The following is a 22,571-nucleotide window of genomic DNA, read 5'->3' as shown; positions in this document are numbered from 1 at the left end:
TAAAGCCCCCATGAAGGGTTTGCCATTAAAAAAATATTTCAGTTTTCTTAATGATCTTACATTATTACTATTTTCATTATATTATATTATATTATATTATATATATATTAATAAGTAAAGCTCAAAGAAAGTTCAATTAAAATTTGAAATTAGAATATAATTTTGTGGCATGTGTCTAAATTTATATGGGGGTTACATTATAATTATTCACTTAAGTTTTTTAATCTTTGTGCTTAGTAAGTTAATGAGTGCAAAATACTAAGAATCTAAATTAATGAACTATAAATTTTTTATTAAAAAAAAAACAATCACATATACAGCTTGGATGCTTGCTGCATGGAAGATGTGGACTGGGATGAATTGCTTGAGCATATATAGGTCTGGAGAGGTATGTCAAAAGCGATGGTCAAACACATCGGTGAGCATTCAAACAAGTCATTTGCTGAACAAGTTGAAGTCCTTTCCAAACGGTATCGTCCAGATGTACTTGAAGCAAGAGAGGCCCATGATAGCAAGCCTGCGGTTTCTTGAGCACTATCTCCCAAAGTGTTTTGAGTTTGTGATACACAGGTACTCTTTTAAGATTAATATTTTGTACCAGCGATGTAAGTTAAACTAGGGGAGTGGGAGTAAGTGCAACTACATATGAAACATTGTTTGGTTATCGTATCCTGTTGCTTTTTGGTTGTTTATTTTATCATTTACTATTGATTGCTATATATATATATATATATATATATATATATATGTGGTCACCCTTCATTTATTTAGAAAAATATCTAACGCACATGGAAACGTAGTTAGTGTCCGTTTGGCAAAGATTATTTTTGTTAACTTATTTTATTATTCAGTTTATTTTTGTTACTATTTATGGGTTACATTGTACTATTTCAGCTAATTTTTATCTTTATCTATCGTATTTTCAGTAAAAAAATTTTAATTTTAGCAAAATAAGCGGATCCCAAACGAACCCTTAGTACGTGTGGATGGTGATTTGCTTGATTTTGTTGCTGTCGCTTTTGTTGTTCTCTTATTCTCCTTCAACTTGCACTAATTATTGCTAACTTATTGTATTGATGTCATTGGATCAAACTGTCACCTGGTACTGGTCTGAAAATTTTCCTATAACATCAGTAAAATTTGACCTTGCTCACTGTAGTTTGGGTATCTGATTAAAGTTAGAAAGTGGGCTGAGTGGATATGTTTTGTTTGATTGAATGCTTTTTGTGAAACTCTTTTTCCAGGATTTAACGTTTCGCATTTTACACATTTATGTTGATTATATGACTCGGGTTTTTCACTAAAAAGTGTAATTATAAATTGGAGCATTTTGGTTTGTTGTTGGGTCAGCTTTGTTCTTTGATAATTTTGTATCTGTCTTCATTTTTATTTTTCCTTTTCAAAACTAGACCTAAGGTAAGGATGCTTAAAATCAAAAATTGGTAATTGTTATGGTAGGTAAAAAGTGATGTTAGTGGTGAGCATAGATAAGGTCTGATAAATGTTAGTCAACTCAATTGCTATTAAAAATGTTGTGAAATTTTTTGTGTAGGTAACATTGCTCTAAAATCAATGAAAATGAACTTCAAATACTTTTAACCATATAAATGATCAAGACATTCAAGTCAAAGGATTTAAAATTCATGGAATCCAATCTATGCATTCTAAACTTCTATTTTGTAAATCTAAATCCTTGTTCTCAAATGCAATCCTAAAGGAGGATTTGATCACCTCAATCAAACAAAAGCAACCCAATTTCTAAATCTGCAAACTCATTCAGCTCAGACAATAAATTTGTTTTGCATTTTCTAAGTTAAATTTCTATTGTTATTGAGACATTTAACGGCAATAGAAAAGTAAAGAGATGAAAACTTCTTTATTTAGTTGAGAATAACAATGGGAGGATGGAAAAAATTGTTTGCATGAATTTACTATTATATATCTCTATTACATAGTATGATCATATATAAAAAGTTATTGAGTAAAATTAGTTAAAAAGAAATACTAAAAAAAATAATGTGATTAACTAAAAAAATAATTTGATGAGATTTTTTTTTTTCTAGAAGACGTCATTCGTAGAAGGAGCTAGGGAAAGGAATAGTTCAGTATCCCCCTTGTTTTATGCTAGATTATATGTCTAGGTCTCATTTAAGTCTAACTTATTAGTTATTATTATTCACTTTTAGTATTAGGATCACCCCATTGGGGTACTCGAATGGTGTTGTTATTACTTAATACTTTCGATCCACCATACTATTGGATAGAGTATTAGTATTGGTGTAGGCATTTTGCTAAAATGCTAAATTTACTATCAAAATATAGCAAAAGTGGGCTGTATTAGTGGTGGTGGTGGTTGATGTTGCTTATTGTAATAGATATATTATTTTATTGTATTATTTATATTATTTTATTGTGTTGAATGCTAAAATAAAAGCATTGATGTTTATTGTTTTGTAAAGTGAGGTGATAAAATAGATAAAGTAGCTTTTTATAGTGTCAAATTGCTAAATTTTTTGCACCACCAATGCTGATGCTCTTAATGTGATTTCTTGGGTGTCTCATAGATAAAGCAAAATACTTTGGACAAAGTTTGAAACACCATTTTCTTTTATATATTTTATGTGTCAAATATTACAAATTTAAAAGTGTATTTAGTGGCACATTTTTTTTTAAAAAAAATTTTAAATGGCATTACATTACACATTGTACACTTTTAAATCTAGAAAATAAAATTTTAAGTAAACATCTCCTTCCTGCCTGATTGGGTCTCCCTCTCTTGCCCAAGAGTGGCTTTGGAGCCTCCCTTCCTTGGTCAAAAATCAAAACTGTACGTAACTTCTTTTTTTTCCTTTTGTAATTGGCTTCTTTTTTTTTTTTTTTTTTTTTTTTTTTTAGAAAAACCGTTAGTAATTTTTTTTTAAAAAATAAAAGAAGTTTTTTTCTTAAAATTTATCTAAAATTTAGGAGCTATCTTATTTTCTAATAAATTTTTTTTTCTTTAAATTTGAATTTGACAAAGAAACATGGAAGAGGGAGAAACATGGATTAAAAAAAAATTTAATCTAAAATGTAAATTTTACCTTTTAAGTTGACTGAAATTCATTTTAGTCTTTTAACTTTCTTTTCATTCAATTAGTTCTCTAAGTTTTCAATTTATTCAATTTAGGCGTTTCTTTCAATTTTGTTGAAAAATTATGTAATTAATTAATGAAAAAAAAAATTTTTTTTGAAAAAAATATCTTCACGTAAAAAATTAATAAAATATTTTTATCAACTTTATAGATTTTACAGAATTTTTTTTCAATTTGAAAAAAAAAAATTTATGAAAAAAATTTTAATTAAATAGTCAAATAGTTATTGCTCTTTTAAAAAAAAAAATTATCTATTTAATTTTTTGATAAGAAAAAAATTATCTATTTATTACATTGGTAAAATAATGTTGCTTGGTCTGATAAAAAACAAGTAACTTTTTTTTTGGATAGGAAAAAAAAAAAAAAAAAGTAAAAGGAATACTCATTTTCTTTATTACAATATTATTTCTTTATTACACTACCGTTACAACCTATTTATATTCATCCAAAACAATTATAAAAGAATATGCATGAGTGCATGACATGTATCGATGTGGTTTTGATACCATTCAAACAGTTATAAAATAAAAAATAACCATTCAAACTAAACGGGTAGCCATAAAACGTGTTGGCTCTATGAAGTTAATGCCACTTTTTCTTGTTTCAAAAGAGAATGTCTGCCACAAAAAGCATGGAAAAAAACCATTTTGGCCGCTTAGCTATTTTCAAGAACAAAAATAGATAATAAACTCACGAAGAAAAAAAAAAAATGCAAATGTACAAAAAAATGTAGCAAAATTTGACTTGATGAGTAGCGTAGTAGTAAATGGCGTAGTCTTAACCTTTAAGCAAAAAAGAAGAAAATACCTAGCCTTAAATTAGCAAAACATAAAAACTTTTGTTAGTACCAACTGCGTGTGAATTTGTGATTTGTCTATTTGAAAATAACACTTCCCTTTTTTCTTTTCTTTTTTTCATTTCAAAGCAAGTCCATTCAAAGTTCATTATTGGTTTTTTTTAATAAAAAAATTAACATGCTCCTACCAATTAAAACATAGCAAGTTCATGTGGGTTCCAGTTAACTCAACTGGTAAAGTCTCTGATGGTTGTATAAGAGATTTGGGGTTCAATCCCCGCCTACATAAAAAACTGATTGGTGTCTTGGTCTGATAATAAAAAGCTATCATCAGGAGCGGACATCATAGGTTGAAACTATCTCAAAAAAAAAAAAAAAAAAAAAAAAACATAGCAAGTTCATTAGATACATCATTAAACATTGGTATATATATATCCTCATGCAAATAAATTTATATACCACAACAATATTAAAGCTTTAATTCTATTTTTTTTTATTGGTTATGGATACTCAACAAATTAGTTGAGGTGGGTCACATGAATTATTTTTATCTATTCTATTTCATCTGAAATCATACTCTTTATCACATTCTTAATTTATAAGTCTTTATATATATATATATATATATATTATTACTTTTACTAATATTGATATTTTTAGTTTTATTAGAGCATCTCCAACAAATGTTGTATCCGGGTTGTCTAGCTAAAATTTGGAGAATTTGGGCACTGTCCATTCTTAATTTATCAAGTCTGATGGGCTACTGTTCATTCTTCAAATCTTTTTTTTTTATTATAATAATTAGGTGTTGAATAAAAAAATGTTGGAAAATGTGTAATTGTTAAAAAAAGAATAAATAATGAATGAAGAAATAATATTTAAATGAGATAGAGAATATATTGGAAAGTATATTTGAAAAAGTTGGTAGATAAAGATGAAAGTCACTGTTTATTTTCCAAACAGTACAAAAATTTAATGATTCTGTTAGAGATTCTCTTATATACCCTTTTGCATTCCTTTAACTCTCATCAACTCCCAAATAAATAAATTTAAAACAGCCATGAGCCCATGATTAAATATTGTAATTGGACACTCACATATAAATAATCTCAAAATTCAAATTAAAGGAGAGAATTATTTTAAATCTTATGGAGTGAACTATTTATTTTATTTTTCATGAGTGTCAATCAACCTAAATTAATAGTGTCTATTTGGTTTGACTTTTTTTTTTTTTTTTTTACTTATTAAATTTATAATAATAATATAATGTGAGAGAATGAGTAGCATTACTATTTTTCACTATTTTGTTATTACTGTGTTAGAGTTTAATTAGAGAACCAAACCGCACATGCAATAATATATATTGCATTATTCAGCAAAAAAAAAAAAAAATATATATATATATATATATATATATATTGCATTGCAGACAAAGAATACTAGGAAAACCCGGAAAAAACATTCAATTCCCAACTGGGTTTGATGAATTTTCGTCAAGCCCTTTTGGGTTGTTTATGTCCTGTCCTACTAAGGATATATCATCATATGAAAGCCTCACCTAGCTCTCTCTCCAAATTTGACTTTGAAATTGCATACAATCCAAGTACTCTTTCTTTCTTTCTTTCTTTGCATGTCTTATATTATTGGGGAACACAGCAGACAGCTCTCTCTACTTTCAGATAAGAGTAAGACTCTCAGTCGCACTCACACACACACACTTCTACTTCTCTAAAGTCCTAAAAATGCAAAACACAAACCAAGTTCAAGTCCAAGAGTAGTGATTTTCGAAGCCTATTATGATGGTACGGACACAACACCAACTCTCTTTGCAAACCAAAACCCACATCATCGGATCATTCTCCTCCTCCTCCACCAATGCTCAGGTACTCCACTCCTCTCCTGCTCTCTCCTCTCCTCTCCACCCAATCAGATCCCTCCACGTGTCCCGTCCCCTTCACCGGATCGAATCCAAGCTAACCCGGCCCGAATTAACCGATCGGATCTCCCGCCTCCTCGTACTCCAACGACACGACGCCATATCCAACCTCTCCTTCGACTTCTCCGACGGACTCGTCGACTCCGTTCTCCGAAAACTCCGTTTAAACCCTGGCGCTTGTTTAGGGTTTTTCAAATTGGCCTCTAAGCAAAAAACGTTCAGACTCAATGTTAAATCTTATTGTAAGATTGTTCACATTTTGTCTAGAGCTCGAATGTACGATGAAACGAGGTCGTATTTGAATGAATTGGTTGGTTTTTGTAAGAATAACTACACTGCGCTTTTTGTTTGGGACGAGCTCGTTAGGGTTTATAGGGAATTCACGTTTTCACCAGTTGTTTTCGATATGGTTTTGAAAGTTTATGCTGAGAAAGGTATGATAAAGAATGCACTCCATGTGTTTGATAATATGCCTAAGTATGGTTGCGTGCCGAGTTTGCGGTCTTGTAATTGTTTGTTGAGTAGTTTGGTAAGGAAAGGCGAAAGTCACACTGCTGTATTGGTTTATGATCAGATGATTAGGATGGGGATTGTGCCGGATGTTTTCACGTGCACGATAATGGTGAATGCTTATTGTAAGGAGGGGAGAGCGAGTAGAGCTTTGGAGTTTTTGAAAGAAATGGAGAGTTTGGGTTTTGAGACGAATGTAGTGACGTACAATTGTTTGATTGATGGGTATGTTGGTGTTGGGGATGTGGAAGGAGTGGAAAGGGTGTTGAGGTTGATGTCTGAAAAGGGGATTTCGAGGAATGTCGTGACTTATACAATGTTGATTAAGGGTTATTGCAAGCAAGGTAAGATGGAGGAAGCAGAGAAGATGTTTCAAGAAATGAAGGAGGAGGAGGAGAAGGAAGGGTTGGTGGTAGTGGATGAGCGTGCTTATGGAGTGTTGGTAGATGGGTATTGTCGAGCTGGCAAAATGGATGATGCCATTAGGGTTCGGAATGAGATGTTGGAGATAGGCTTGAAGAGCAATATATTCATTTGCAACTCGTTAATCAATGGGTATTGTAAGCTTGGTCAGGTTCATGAAGCAGAGGGAGTTTTAATGCGTATGGTGGAGTGGAACTTAAAGCCAGATTCTTATAGTTATAATACTCTCTTGGATGGGTACTGTAGGGAAGGTCATATAAGCAAGGCTTTCAAGTTTTGTGACAAGATGCTATATGAAGGAGTTGAACCAACTGTTGTAACTTACAATACTCTTCTCAAGGGTCTATGTCAAGCAGGTGCCTTTGATGATGCTCTACGCCTTTGGCATTTAATGCTGAATAGAGGGGTGGATCCAAACGACATTGGCTATTGTACTCTTCTTGATGGACTGTTCAAGATGGGGGATTTTGACAGGGCTTTTGTGGTGTGGAAAGATATTTTAGCACGGGGATTTACTAAGAGCAGGGTTGCTTACAATACAATGGTAAATGGATTATGTAAATTGGGGAAATTAGTTGAAGCAGAGGAGATTTTTGACAGGATGAAAGAGCTAGGATGTTCACCTGATGGAATAACATATCGAACCCTGGTTGATGGATATTGTAAAGTTGGAAAAGTTGAAGAAGCTTTAAAACTTAAAGGGACAATGGAAAGAGAAGCTATTGTTTCTTCCATTGAAATTTATAATTCTCTTATTTGTGGTGTTTTTAAGTGTAGGAAATTAAGTAAAGCAATGGATCTTCTTGCTGAGATGCAGACTAAAGGATTATCCCCAAATGTTGTTACTTATGGCATCTTTATCGCTGGTTGGTGCAATGAAGGGATGCTGGATAAAGCCTTTAGTGCATACTTTGAGATGATTGAAAAGGGTTTTGCGCCCAATGTAATCATTTGCAGCAAAATTGTGAGCAGCCTGTATAGGCTTTGTAGGATTGATGAAGCAAGTTTGCTTTTGCAGAAGATGGTGGATTTTAATATTGTTTCGCATGAAAGATGTTTTAATAAGTTTCTCAAGGATGACGTTAGACATCTAAACATATTGAAAATTGCTAATTCATTTGAAGAAAGTGCAAAAAAAATTTCTCTACCCAACAAAATTATGAACAATATAGCTATTTTTGGGCTATGCAAGTCTGGGAAGGTAGATGATGCAAGAAGTTTATTGTCAGAACTGTTGCTTAGAGGCTTTGGTCCTGATAATTTTACTTATTGTACCCTAATTCATAGCTGTTCAGCCACTGGCAATGTGAATGAAGCTTTCAACTTACGGGATGAGATGCTGAAGCAGGGTATTGTTCCAAACATTACTACATACAATGCTCTTATTAATTGCTTGTGTGAGTCAGGAAATATGGATCGAGCACTGAGGCTTTTCTATAAACTTCACCGAAAGGGGTTAACTCCTAATGTAGTTACCTATAATATTTTGATTGATCAGTACTGTAAAATTGGTAATACTAGTGAAGCCCTTAAATTGAAAGATAGAATGGAAGAAGAAGGGGTTGCTCTATCTATTATTACCTACTCTGCGTTGATCAATGGTCTTTGCAAGCTGGGAAATATGGAAGAATCTACGAAGCTTTTGGATCAAATGATCAAGGCTGGTGTGCTCACAGACATGAAGAAATTCTCCAAGCTTCATAATATGACTCAGATGAGATGTCCCTCTTCTGGTATTGTTTCTCCTGAGCCAGCTATTTTAGACGATTGCTTAGATGCTGAAGGAATGCCTAATTATTACTACATGTCTGAAGCTGTGAGTTGATGCACTCTGTGAACTAAGAACTTTTTGTGAGAAACATTCTTTCATTGAAATGATTTTGAGTTTGCTATGGCGTTGTGTTCACAAGTGCATCCTTATGCATTAACATGCAAATTATGGAGATGTAGGTTGTAACCTCTATATTAAGGAGGGCTATGTTCTAGTCTCTTAGAAACCCAGGTAATTTTCTTTGCAAATGGGATCTGTTTCCTTCTTTGTTGCAAGATTGTGCTAGTAAAGGTGGTTTCATTGGTGCAGGACACATTTAATCAGAGTCATCCCAAAGCATATGTTCCTCTGTAGTTTCTTTGTCATTAAACTACATATCACTTCTTCATTCCAGAAGTTTCGCTTCATGAAGTAGTTCCTTGGAGGTCCTCTATTTGGAACCAAGGTGATCATTATTATTGCAGACAAATTGCTGATGGGTCAAAATCCAAACCAATTATTTCTAGGAGAAATTCCTGTTATCTAATTCTTGCATTCTGTCTCTAGTGCAAAGGTATTGCAGACTAACATGCTGGTCCTCTATGTTGTTTAGATTGTCTAGCAATTTTCCTGCTCAATAGCTCTTAGTTGGCATAAATTGTTTCCTTCTAGTGAAAAAGAGAACAACATATGCTGAATGTCTTAAACATCATAAGGTGGCGGTACATGGAACCCAGGAAATCTACAGAAAATGGGATGTATTATATGTGCAGCTCCTTACTGAAGATCTTGTCCAAAATGAAGCTGGGGTTGCATTTTTTCTCCATCAGGTACTCTTAAATTGTTGTGCAACTATTTGACCCATGCAAATGTTGTATATGGTTTGAACTTTTGAAGGCTAAATATTTTCGTCATGCATCTGAATTCTTATGGAAGTGTACTTAGAAACTTGTCATGGGAATATAGAGATATGTATAGGTTTGCATTATTCAATCAAACTACACAATTTAAGATCCATATTTTGGCACCTAGTTAGATATAGAAAGTTTGAAACCTATACACATTCTGATTGTTCGATTTCTCTTTAATGTTCTTGGGGAATGAATTTCTAGTAAAATATCCGAATAAGTTTTTGTTTTTTCTAATCGTCCTCCTTTGCCCATGTTACACACTTATTCCAGGTTATTGTTTTGTGCTTTGAGAAGCCCTCTCAATATATCATTATTACTTGACTCATCTTATAGGCCAAGCCGGTGGGTGTTCCTTCAGCAGCCTTCCATGAGGCAGGCCGTGCAAGAACGCCTTATATCCGCGGCTGCTACCACTGGCACATTGCTTAGGAAAGGTGTTGAGGAGACCAAGGACAAGGTTGTTGTAGGAAAAACTAAAGTTGAAGAGGTAGTTTTAGCTCAAATAGCCTGTTTTTTTTGTTTTTGTACCTTATTAGGTTTCTTGTCAATGTAGAATGCTAATTTTTGTGTGAAATTATAACTGAGATGAGTTAACTTGTTTGACATTATTTAATGCATTTGCAATTTGAAGAATTTTGGAATTGTGTTAGTGATATTTATAATTCGATATGCTATTATGGTTCGAAAGTTGCTGATATTTATTTTAATAATGCTAGTCTGTTCTGTTTGGTAACTAAGGTTAGGGGTTCCCATGAATCTCTGCTGCTTGATTATGAATTAAGTCCCTGTGGTGATTGTCAGCCAATCCCTCTTTGTTTATTTTATAGCATAAAGCCTTGTCAAATTTTTTAATGCTCTACCGGAATCAGTGGTCTCCAACAACTAGGGATTCTTGCTGTTCGATTTCTTAATGAACTTAGTTAATTAGTGATATCTGTTTAGGAGACTATGGAATATGGATCAACTATGAGGCTTCTCTTAAGCAAAGTAACATGCAAAAGCAGTGTTCTTTTCAGTTAATTTTCCTATTATGGCATTAAACTCATAATTTTTTTTTAAAAAAAAAATTTATATTATTCATACATGTTCTTATGGTTGTACTGTTCATTTTCATCTATTTGCTTGATTTCTTGACATTTCTTTCTGCCTCTTTTTTCATATCTTAACATTATATTGTATTTATATGATATAATATATGTAAGTGATAAGGAATTCTGACAGGTAAGGTCATCTTTGTTTACAACAACCTATAATAGCCTTGATTTCAAGTTTAGATGTTAACTGACACGTCTGAGATGCTGAGCTTGTCTCAGGTGGCAAAGAAGACTGCACAATAAAGTAAGACTATCTTGACGGACATTGAATGATGGCAGAAGTTATAGATTCCGAGGCAGCTAGTAGTTGTCAATATTTTGTTTTCTTTTCAGTTGAATTACCTATAACCCATTTTCCTGTCCCAACCCATTTAAGAAATCCATATGCTACAGGATTTAATTGGGTTATAAATGGGCACCTATCAGGAGCCATATAGCACCTAACAAAAGCCTCAACTTACCTATTCTGCTACCCATTTGACTTCTTTGGAATACTTCTTTCATTATCTTGAGATGCCTAACTAACTTTTGCCCCAAATCCAATTAATTTGGTGATTTTTTTCCATTTTGAAAAAAGATATGCTTTGTTTGGTAGCTTAGAAAATTTAAGGGGAAATTGAGATCATTCAAACACCCCCTGGGTGAGGTTCTCAGACAATTAGATCTTGCTTTCTGCTCTGCCTTGAATGACCATGATCCAGCATTCATAGAAAGCCTTACTCTTCTGCCTCTTTTTTTTTTCTTTCCTTAAATTTGTGGGTACAGAAGAGGGCGAAAGTGTTGATGCATCTTCTCTCATTCCCTTGGATGATGGCGTGCCAACTGACTTTGGTGCTATTGAAGTTGTTCCGTGACTTATAGAACATCACAATGCAATTTTTACGGATGCAAATGTGACGACTTGGAGATGACTTACAATGACTCTCTACCTCATCCAGCAGGGGATTTAATGAGTAGAATAGTTTAGCCCACTATTTCTCAAGGTTGAAATCTTTACTGGTCACAAGGATCATTGCTCTGTAGTGGATGTCACATTCCTTGATAAAGCTGAGACCATTGCTGGATCAGGGAGTACTGAAAGTTGGATTTAAATGAGTTTTGGTTTTGCCAATATTTGCCCCTTTGGAAATGGAAGTGCACCATGCATATATTTTTAGAAGATCAATCAGTCAAATACTTTACAAATACATATCTTTTAGGTGTGAAATTCTTGTGGTGTGAGTACAGTTGGAATGATGATTTATAAGTGCAAGTAATACATTGTAGACAAAGTAATTGTATCTGATTATAGGATTGATCTATGGTGAATTGGCTTGTCTATATTCCCTTCTGTGTAAGATGAACCTGAATTCTTTTCATGGGATTTCATTAGGGGAAAAAAGGGCATGCATAAAAGGATGTATATTTTGCAGTAATTAATGTGAACTTTTAAGAATAGGGATTCAATACAACCTATTTGAAACCTGTGTTTTGATTCACAATATTTCCCTCATGCCAAGGTTGCTACATTTGTTTTTTTAAAGCTAACAGTTGGCTTGGTGAAGCCCCCATGAAGGGCTTGCCATTAAAAAAATATTTCAGTTTTCTTAATGATCTTACATTATTACTATTTTCATTATTATCTATATATATTAATAGGTAAAACTCAAAGAAAGTTCAATTAAAATTTGAAATTTGAATTCAATTTGGCACCATATGTCTAAATTTATGTGAGGGCTATATTATAATTATCCACTTAAGTTTTTTAATCTTTGTGTCAAGTGAGTTAATGAGTGCAAAATATTAAGAATCTAAATTAATGAACTATAAAATAAAAAAATAAATAATAAAAAAAACTATCACATATACAGCTTGGATGCTTGCTGCATAGAAGATGTGGACTGGGATGATTTGCTTGAGCTAGCATAGGTCGAGAGAGGTATGGCAAAAGCGATGGGACCAGATGGTCAAACACATCGGTGAGCATTCAAACAAGTCATTAATTTGCTGAACAAGTTGAAGTCCTTTCCAAACGGTATCGTCCAGATGTTCTTGAGCACTATCTCTCAAAGTGTTTTGAGTGTACTGTGATACACAGGAACTCTTTTAAGATTAATATTTTGTACAAGTGATCTAAGTTAATTAAACTAGGGGAGTGGGAGTAAGTGTAACTACATATGAAACATTGTTTGGTTATCGTGCCCTGTTGCTTTTTGGTTGATTAATTTTATCATTTTCTATTGATTGCTATGTGGTCACCCTTCATTTATTTAGAAAAATATTTAACACACATGGGAAACGTAGTTAGTGTGTGTGGATGATTTTGTTGCTGTCGCTTTTCTTGTTGTTCTCAGATGATTTATTCTCCTTCAACTTGCACTAATTATTGCTAACTTATTGTATTGATGTCATTGGATCAAACTGTCACCCGGTACTGCTGGTCCGAAAATTTTCCTATAACATCGGTAAAATTAATTTGACCTTGCTCACTGTAGTTTGGGTATCTGATTAAAGTTAGAAAGTGGGCTGAGTGGATATGTTTTGTTTGATTGAATGCCTTTTGGGAAACTCTTTTTCCAGGATTTAACGTTTCGCATTTTATGATTATATATTTATATGACTCGGGGTTTTCACTAGAAAGTGTAAAAATATAAATTGGAGCATTTTGGTTTGTTGTTGGGTCAACTTTGTTCTTTGATAATTTTGTATCTGTTTTCATTTTTATTTTTCCTTTTCAAAACTAAACCTATGGTAAGAATGCTTAAAATCAAAAGTGGGTGATTGTTATGGTAGGTTAAAAAGTGATATTAATGGTGAGCACAAATGAAAACTGATAAATGTTAGTCAACTCAATTGTTATTAAAGATGTTGTGAAATTTTTTGTGTAGGTAACATTGCTCTAAAATCAATGAAAATGAACTTCAAATACTTTTAACCATATAAATGATCAAGACATTCAAGTCAAAGGATTTAAAATTTATGGAATTCAATCTATGCATTCTAGATTTCTATTTTGTAAATCTAAATCCTTGTTCTCAAATGCAATCCTAAAGTTGGATTTGATCACCTCAATCAAACAAAAGCAACCCAATTTCTAAATCTGCAAACTCAATCAGCTCAGACAATAAATTTGTTTTGCATTTTCTAAGTTAAATTTATATTGTTATTGATTCTCCAAAAAAAAAAAAAAATTATATTGTTATTGAGACATTTAACGGCAATAGAATTTCTTTCGTGTGATGGCTGAGGGGTGTTTCAGCAAATTCTTACAGTTGTAGCATGTTGATAGACTTTGACATAGGTTACTTGAGGCGGGACTCCGCGGGAGAGGAGTTGAGAAGCTCAGGGTCAATTACCAAGATTTGCCAAATAATTTAGAAATAGAAATAGGCCAGTATTTTCCATTGATAATCTAACTCAACTCTTTAAGAAAACTAAATCTTTTGCAAACTATTTGGATGAAAAGAATCCCAATATGGATGAAATTAGAAATAGAAACTCATTTATCAGGTAATGTATCATGTTTAAAGGATAATAAAGTGAGGGATAAAAAATATTTAGTTTTCTCTCATACGTGTTTAGTTAGGAGAATGAAAAAATAAAGAGATGAAAACTTCTTTATATAGTTAAGAATAACAATGGGAGAATGGAAAAAGTTGTTTGCATGAATTTACTATTATATATCTCTATTACATAGTATGATGATATATAAAAAGCTATTGAGTAAAATTAGTTAAGAAGAAATACTAAAAAAATAATGGGATTAACTAAAAAAATAATTTGATGAGATTTTTTTTCTAGAAGACGTCATTTGTAGAAGGAGCTAGGGAAAGGAATAGTTCAGTATCCTCCTTTTTTTATGCTAGATTATATGTCTAGGTCTCGTTTAAGTCTAACTTATTAGTTATTATTATTCACTTTTAGTATTAGGATTACCCCATAGGATTACCCCATAGGGGTACTCGAATGGTATTGTTATTACTTAATACTTTCAATCCACCACAATATCAGTTAGAGCATTAATTTTGCTAAAATGCTAAATTTACTATCAAAATATAGCAAAAGTTGGCTACATCAGTGGTGGTGGTGGTGGTAGTGGTTGTTGTTTATTGTAATAGATATATTATTTTATTTTATTGTATTAAATGCTAAAATAAAACTATTAATGTTGGTTGTTTTATAAAGTGAGATGGTAAAATAGATAAAGTAATTTTTTGTAATGTCAAATTGCAATTTTTTGCACCACCAATACTATGCTCTTAATGTGGTTTCTTGGGTGTTTCATAGATAAAGCAAAACACTTTGGACAAAGTTTGAAACACCACCTTCTTTTATATATTATATGTGTCAAATTTTATAAATTTAAAACTGTATTTAGTGGCACATTTTTTTTTTTAAATTTTAAATGGTGTTACACATCTACACTTTCAAATCTAGAAAATAAAATTTTAAGTGGAATGAAACCTTAAACATCTCCTTCCTGATTAGGTCTCCCTCTCTTGCCCAAGAGTGGCTTTGGACCCTCCCTTCGTTGGTCAAAAATCAGAACTGTAAGTAACTTCTCTTTTTTTTCTTTTTTCTTTTTTTAAATAACCATTAGTAATTTTTTAAAAAAAATAAATGAAGTTTTTTATTAAAATTTATCTAAAATTTAGGAGCTATCTTATTTTCTTTAAAAAAAAAATCTTTAAATTTGAATTTGACAAAGAAACATGAATAAAAAAAAAACAATCTTTTTTTAAATTTAATCTAAAATATTTATTTTATCCTTTAAGTTTAGCTTAAATTCATTTTATTTTTCTAACTTTGTTTTCATACAATTAATTCTCTAAGTTTTCAATTTATTCAATTCAGACATTTCTTTCAATTTCGTTAAAAAATTATGCAATTAACTAATGAAAAAAATATTTTGTGAAAAAATATTTTCACATAAAAAATCAATAAAATATTTTTATCAACTTTATAGATTTTATAGAATTTTTTTTTTCAATGTGAGAAAAATATTTTAATTAAATATTCGTACAGTTATAAATTTTTTATAAAAAATTATCTATTTATTTTTTTGATAAGAAAAAAATTATCTATTTAATACATTGGTAAAATAATGTTGCTTGTCTGATAAAAAAAAAGAGTAACTTTTTTTTTTGGATAGAAAAAATAAAAATAAAATAACGTAACCAAGCAAAAAAAAAGGAAAAAGAAAAAGGAATACTCATTTTCTTAATTACAATATTATTTATTAACGGTAATACTTTTTTTTTTGATAAAGTATTACGGTAATACTTGGTTTAAAAACAAAAAACAAAAAACAAAAACCGGTAGTCCGGTACAAACTTTTTAGGCTAAAATGGCCAAATGGCCATAAAATCCTAAGTATATAGTTAGTAGTTCTAGTTACTAAACTATATTATTTACTAGCATTTTGAGTCTTAAAGACTTGATTTTGGCCTATAATTCGAGTCTTAAAGACTCGATTTTGGCCTATAAATCGAGTCTCAGGGTTTCATGGTCTAATAATTTCCGATGTGGCATATTTTTCCACGTGGTCACATGAAAATTGAGTCTCTAAGACTCGATTTGTAAACCTTATAAAGGTCAAAGCAGCACTAGAAGAACCCAAACCCAGAAGAAGAAGAAGAAGAAGAAAAAAAAAAAAAAAAAAAAAAAAAAAAAAAAAAAAAACAGATGGAGAAGAACCTAGGCCGCACGGCGGATTGCGCTGCCTAGCCTGGGTCGCGCATGGCCAGGCCACGTGTGCTGTGCGCGACCCAGGCCAGGTCGAGCACGCCGTGCGCAACCCAGGCCTACGACCTGGCCTGGGTCGCACACGGCTAGGCCGCGCGTGCCGTGCGCGACCTAGGCCGACCGATCCAGGTTCTTCTGTTCTGGGTTCTTCTCTCTTTCTGTTTCTGGATTTTTTTTTTCTCTGGATTCTTCTCTGATATGTTTTGGGCAATTCACCTCTCTCATTTGATCTGATTCTTTCTCTTTTGATCTAATTGTTGTGTTTTTGGATTTCTTAAAAAAAAAATTTGTGTATTTTGGCTTTGTACGAGAGACTTGAGAGTTGAAAATTTTTAAAATTTTTTTGGTTTATAAATCGAGTCTTAGAGACTCAATTTCCAAGTAGGAAAAAAATGCCACATCAGACCATGAAAATTGAGTCTTTGATACTCGATTTATAGACCAAAATCGAGTCTCTTACACTCGAGATGCTAGTAAATAATATAGTTTGGTTACTAGAACTACTAACTATATACTTAGGATTTTATGGCGATTTGGCCATTTTGGCCAACTTTTTATATTTGAATTTCAAAGTTTCAAACACAACCTTGTTCTTGTTTCTGTCCTAAACCCTCTCTCTCTCTCTCTCTCTCTGTTGCTACCTTTCTCGATCTCGTAGTTTTTGTAACATCGGAGGCCGAGGATTTCTCAAATCTAGTTCCGGTAAGTGTTTATTTTTTCCATGAAACCTTAACAACATTACGGTAATTATTTTTTCTTGTTCCTGATTTAGTTGGGTATTTTTACTTCTAAACCCTAATTCTATTATTCTGGGTTTTCTAAATATGTTTTATTTTTTAGGTTAAAATCATTTTATTTAAACAATGCTATTGATTTAATGAGTAATGTTATTCATTTACTCCTGGTTTTGAATTAGTTTGGTTTTGGTTTTTTTTTTTTTTAATAATTTTTTTATACTTGTTCGTAGAAATAATGCCATATAGTAGGAATCTTACTATGATCAATTAAATATGATAAGTTTTGGGTATTTTTTTATATTCATATTTTATGTTCTTGGTGAAATAACATAATTGATCTGAACAAGTTTTGGGTATTTTAATCTAGTATTACAATTCCTTCTTATTTGCTTTTGGATTTACCTTTTTTTTTTTTTTTCTTTGTTAATTCGAATTGGGTATTGCTTTATTTATTTATTGGTAGGTTACAGCACACTGTCATGTTCTCGAGTCCATAACCTGGCCCTCCATCCCATTATTATGGTAGAAAGATGTGCATTTTGTGTTAAGACTTAAGAGTTTAGTGGCAAGATGGTCTTTGAATTAAGTGTGTTGTGTGGCTATAAAGTATGAAATTTGAGCAATTTTTTGCCATGAGTTTCACTAGATATGCACATGCATTGTTTTTTTAATTATATAGCACTTCTTATTTTCAAGCACATATTCTAAGAATGATTTTGCTCTCTTAAAATGATTCGGACATAACCCACTGTATTTTTGTCTTAGATCAGTGAGCCATTGATTACTGTCATTAGGAGATAAGTCACTAATGCAAGTATTAGAGATTGAACACCATTTTCTTGTGCATTCATTGTATTAATTATGCAGGTCACTGCAAACGCATTGCGGTAGAGGCTTATTTCTTGTAAGTTACCACTTATCCTAATCGTTATTCTATTATTCTGCAAAAAAGCACCGCTCCTCTAACTTTTTAATACTTTCTTAATTTTACAAAGCTTGCTGCCTGATGGTTTTGTATTTTGTTAGATTAATTTCACAAAAAACTAGTTTGGTAAGTTAATAAAATTCTATAAGAATTATATCTAAACTAGTTTAGGACACATCTTTTCCTATAGTTGGTGCCTAGATTGCCTATTGTTGCTGATAGGCAAATTTTTACTCATTTAAAGAATGAGGTTCATTTGGCGCCACTTTCAACTTTAAAACACAACAGAAACTTAGGGCAATGTGGTCCAACCTAACTCAATTGGCATCTCCTCCCCTTATACATTCTAGGTGGAGGGTTAGGTTGGTTCAAAATTCATCGGGTGTGTGTGTAACTTGCCAATAAAAAAAAAAAAAAGCATAGTTGAATAAGTGTTTCTATCTATAAGGTAATAAAATACACATCAACATCAAAGGGGTTTGAGGGATAACCCTGTGGTTTCATCCTTTCTTGTGGTGCTTGGGCACTATGGTTCATACTCCAAAAAAAAAAAAAAAAACCCTGTACACATCAACATGAAGGTTTATTTATGCTTCAATTGAAGTTGTGGGTTCAAGATTCATCAGGTGTGTATACAACTTACCATAAAAAAAAATGCATATTTTAACAGGTGTTTCTATCTATAAGATAATAAAATACACATCAGCATGAAATGGGTTCAAGAGATGCCCTGGTGGTTCTAGCCTTTCTTGTGATGCTTGGGCACTGTGGTTTAAACCCCACCAACCCCCTCCCACTCTTTACCCATACACATCAACATGAAAGCTATTTATGCTTCCATTGATTTCCAAGTGTGCCATCTATAAGATAATAAAATGCATGAAAAGGTTTTGAGGGATACCCAGGTGATTCCAGCTTTTCTTCTAGTGTCTAGGCACTGTGGTTCAAACCCCACTAGCTAGCTCCCCACTCTTTACCTATCCAAAAAAATTGTACACATTAACATGGAGGCTATTTATGCTTCCATTAGATGGTACACATGTTGATGCGGTGGAAGAAAGGGCAATACAACCCAAAATGTGATGGTTGCATGTGACGCTAATATTCTATTCTCGTTTGTCTTGGTGAGATGGGAAAGTTAGCAAACAACACACATTTTTTATGTAATTTATAAACCATAATTAAACTTTACAAAGCCACCACCAAGTTCATAATTGGTTGGTCAATTGTTGGTTACAATGATATCTTTTGTGTGTGAATGTGAAAGTACTATATGACATATTTATTTATTTTATGGGGAAATACTATCTAGTTGATTCTAGATACCCTATGATGAAAGGCTATATGCAACCACAAGGGGTCTAACACACCATCTTGCAGATATTTGATGAAGAAGCGGAGGACCAGAGGATCAAGAGGCATACAAGTACATATTCAAAGACTTGTTGCATCTACTACCATGACTTTTCATAATTTTATCAAAATATATGATAAGGGGTTCAAGTGATAGCCCAGCCATATTGGCATCATTTTATGGTGCCCATGTCTGTGGTTTGAATCTCCTCTCTCACTTCTCTGCTTGCTCTTTGCCATTGTGTCCCTCCGTCTTCTTGGGACGTCTGGCTTAGAAAGCAGCTTTTTGCTTTGTTTGTGGTAGTATTGAAATGAATTGGTCATTTGTTGATGTTATTTTGATTGACTGTAGTTTGACTTGATTTTTTTTATTGTAATTTTCTCTTAGGGGCTATGTTCTCCCTAGCATATACTCTCTGTAAATATTTTATTATCAATATACTCTCTGTATATATGTTTATATATATATAAACATGGATTATTGGTATATAATCTTTTGATCTCATGTAAAAGTCGTGAATATCAAATTAACTTAGGAATAATGATGTAGGACAAGGGGAACAAATAAAACCTAATTTATAACTCTTGAGGGAAATCTGAGGTGCGGTTTGGATCTGTGTTTCCTGCTGCGTTTTGCGTTTTCAGTTTTTTTTTTTTTTTTTTTTTTTTTTTTTTTTTGCTTCAGCCACACCTTTTGACTAAGTCAGTAGTGAACAGTGTATTTGTGTACTGTTCATGGGTCCTACAAATTACACTTTTCAGCCATTTTTCATTAAAAATGGGTCCCACAATACTATTCATATATTTAAAAATTATTTTGCTACAGAATTTTCAGTTTTCAGTTTCAGCAAAATAAGTTCTATCCAAACAGACCCTGAATAGCTTGGGTTTTAAAGAATTAGTGTTAGGTTTTTGTGGGGAATAAGCTAGAAAATAATAGGGATTATAGGGTTTCCAAGGGAGTAAGGCTTAGTAGGGTTTGGGGATGAAACAAAGGAGAATAATCAAGGTTTGGGCGGCTGTTCCTGTTCTATTGTGGACAGTAAATAAAATAAAAGATAAGTTCTAGGTATCATGCTTATGCTATGTTTGGAAGTTAGGAAGGAGAGGAGAGTAGAGGGGAGGAGGGTAGTGGGGAGGAAAGTAGAGGAGAATGGTCATCTTTCACCTTGTTTGGATGTTTTTAAAATCAAATAATGGGAGGAGAATAATTAGCCTTTTCATAGTTTGTAATTTTGTTAACATGGTAAGGGTAAATTTGGTAATTTATTTGGTCAAGCATTTATATGCACTACGCTCCCTTCAAATCTCTCCATTTTGGGGAAATTAAAAATGAGGAGTTAGAATCCCTCCAAATCCCTCTCCCTCTCATCCCTTAAAAAACATCTAAATAAGGTAATTTAACTTACTTTTCCTCCTTTTACTCTACTCCCCTCTACTCTCCATCTATCCAAACAAGCTATTAAACTTCCTTGGTTTTACACCTAGGGTTCCTTGGTATCACACCTTGGAGAAGGTTGCATTCATAGCTCTTAAATTCTAAAAACATTCATCATTTCAATAGAAAGCATTACAACTCTTTAAATAGAAGTCTAGTATGTAATCTTAGTTTAACTAGGATTTCTTAAAACCCTAATAAGACTTAGATTTGGACTCCTTAGGCTTTTACTATTAAGCCCAACTAAATAACTTAACTTAAATAAAACTCAAATGAAGATCTAATAAACTTTTAGCACAATTCATTCCAACATATTATGAAATTACAAAATTGCTCTTGATAAATAAAATCAAATAAAATATAATTAATCTGTCTTCTCACTACCTCCTTCATCAAATAGGTATAGCTTAAGGTTTAAGGCATAATGATGATCTCCTAAAGATAAACTTCATCAGGCATAATGGTATTTAAGTTGCATCTAATTCATAAAGATAATGGTTTGACCCATTGTTGCTATCTTTGTGATTTTGTGATAGAATTTGAATAAGATGGTGAATTTGTTAGGTAGGGCCACAGGTGTGAACAGCTTTTATTCTTAGTGTTTATTTATAGTAGTCTTATAATATTAAGACAGTCTTTTAGTAAATTCATGATGAAGCAACTACGGCTATTATTGTTAAATTAACATTCAGTAAGAAATTGATGATATCGGAAGAAATTAAAAACATATCTATATAGGTCACAATAGATCCCCTAATGAAATCTTAAAATTATTAGTCATTACACCCTTCCAGTTTTAAAATCTAGGGACAAAGTCACATTCCTGCTTTTTGTGAAAGAACGGGCTTTGATTTGATGAGATTTTTTGCTTTGAATCTTTCTGGATGTCATTTGTGCAAGGAGCTAGGGAAAGGAATAGCTGAGTATCCTCTTTATTTTATACTTGATTGTATGTCTAGGTCTCATCTAAGTCCAACTTATTAGTTATTATTAAAATCACCCCATAGTGGTATTCGAGTAGTGGTCTTAGAACATTCTCATCAAAACTTCTAAAAAATTTAGCATTTACCATATCAAAAACCAACTTTATAACATATAACACATCACTTTACAATATCCCTTACATCAAAACTTCTATTTTTTTTAACACTTCATTTAAATATTCTTTCTTTTTTATTTTTTATTCATTTTTTTAATTATTTCTCACTCTCCCTTTTTCTCCCTCTCCCACTGTCTCTCCTTCTTTCTCAACCCGGTCTAGAAGCTTCTCCCTCTCTCTGATATTTGCTCTCAAAACCTCCATGGCTTAAGCTTTTCAAGCTCATCACCTCTGGCCACGGCCACAACCACAACCATCACCACCAACCATAACCTCAACCCCCAACCACCAAAAAAAAAAAAAAAAAACTGATAGCACAAATTGAGAAGCTTCTCCCTCTCTCTAATATTTGCTCTCAAAACTTCCATGGCCTGAGCTTTTCAAGCTCATCACCTCTAACCATAGCCACATCCACCACCACCAACCACAACCTCAACCCCCAACCACCAAAATAAAAATAATAATAAATAAATAAAAAACCCACGGCATAAACCGCAACCAAAACCTACCACAAAACCGCCACAAAACCCACCACCCCAGCAATCCCGATCTAAACCTCAACCCCGATCTTCAACCTACGGCCTCAACCAACTCAACCCACGGTCTCAACCAACCCCAACCACTGTTAGACCCTCCACCATCGGACCTAGACCCACTTGCAGTCATCGAGAGACCCATCAAACCCACTAGAGGGAGAATCTGTGAAAGAGAGATGAGAGAGAACGAGAGTGAGAGTAAGAGTGA

General features: G+C 32.7%; 1 protein-coding gene across 6 annotated transcripts; it reads left to right on the top strand.

The window, feature by feature from the left end:
• The first annotated feature begins 5,363 nt into the window (after positions 1-5,363).
• On the top strand, positions 5,364-11,873 carry LOC126700374 (putative pentatricopeptide repeat-containing protein At1g19290). 6 transcript variants are annotated; one of them, XM_050398494.1, is made up of 5 exons: positions 5,364-8,798; positions 8,877-9,012; positions 9,263-9,376; positions 9,791-9,944; positions 10,771-11,873. In XM_050398494.1, exon 1 carries the CDS (start codon positions 5,724-5,726, stop codon positions 8,619-8,621), a length of 2,898 nt encoding a protein of 965 aa, XP_050254451.1. In that variant the 5' UTR covers positions 5,364-5,723; the 3' UTR covers positions 8,622-8,798; positions 8,877-9,012; positions 9,263-9,376; positions 9,791-9,944; positions 10,771-11,873. The 6 variants fall into 6 exon arrangements, with proteins under 6 accessions (XP_050254451.1, XP_050254449.1, XP_050254450.1 ...); XM_050398492.1 differs by having other exon boundaries at positions 9,160-9,376; XM_050398493.1 differs by having other exon boundaries at positions 8,877-9,120.
• The last annotated feature ends 10,698 nt before the right edge of the window (positions 11,874-22,571 follow it).

The sequence above is a fragment of the Quercus robur genome, chromosome 9 (genome assembly GCF_932294415.1).
Source record: "Quercus robur chromosome 9, dhQueRobu3.1, whole genome shotgun sequence".
Lineage (NCBI taxonomy): Eukaryota > Viridiplantae > Streptophyta > Magnoliopsida > Fagales > Fagaceae > Quercus > Quercus robur.
This window is presented reverse-complemented; position numbering and strand designations above follow the sequence as displayed.

What these genes read in the sequence shown, in the direction of transcription:
- LOC126700374 (XM_050398494.1), top strand. Translation starts at nt 5,724, where the DNA reads ATGATGGTACGGACACAACACCAACTCTCTTTGCAAACCAAAACCCAC.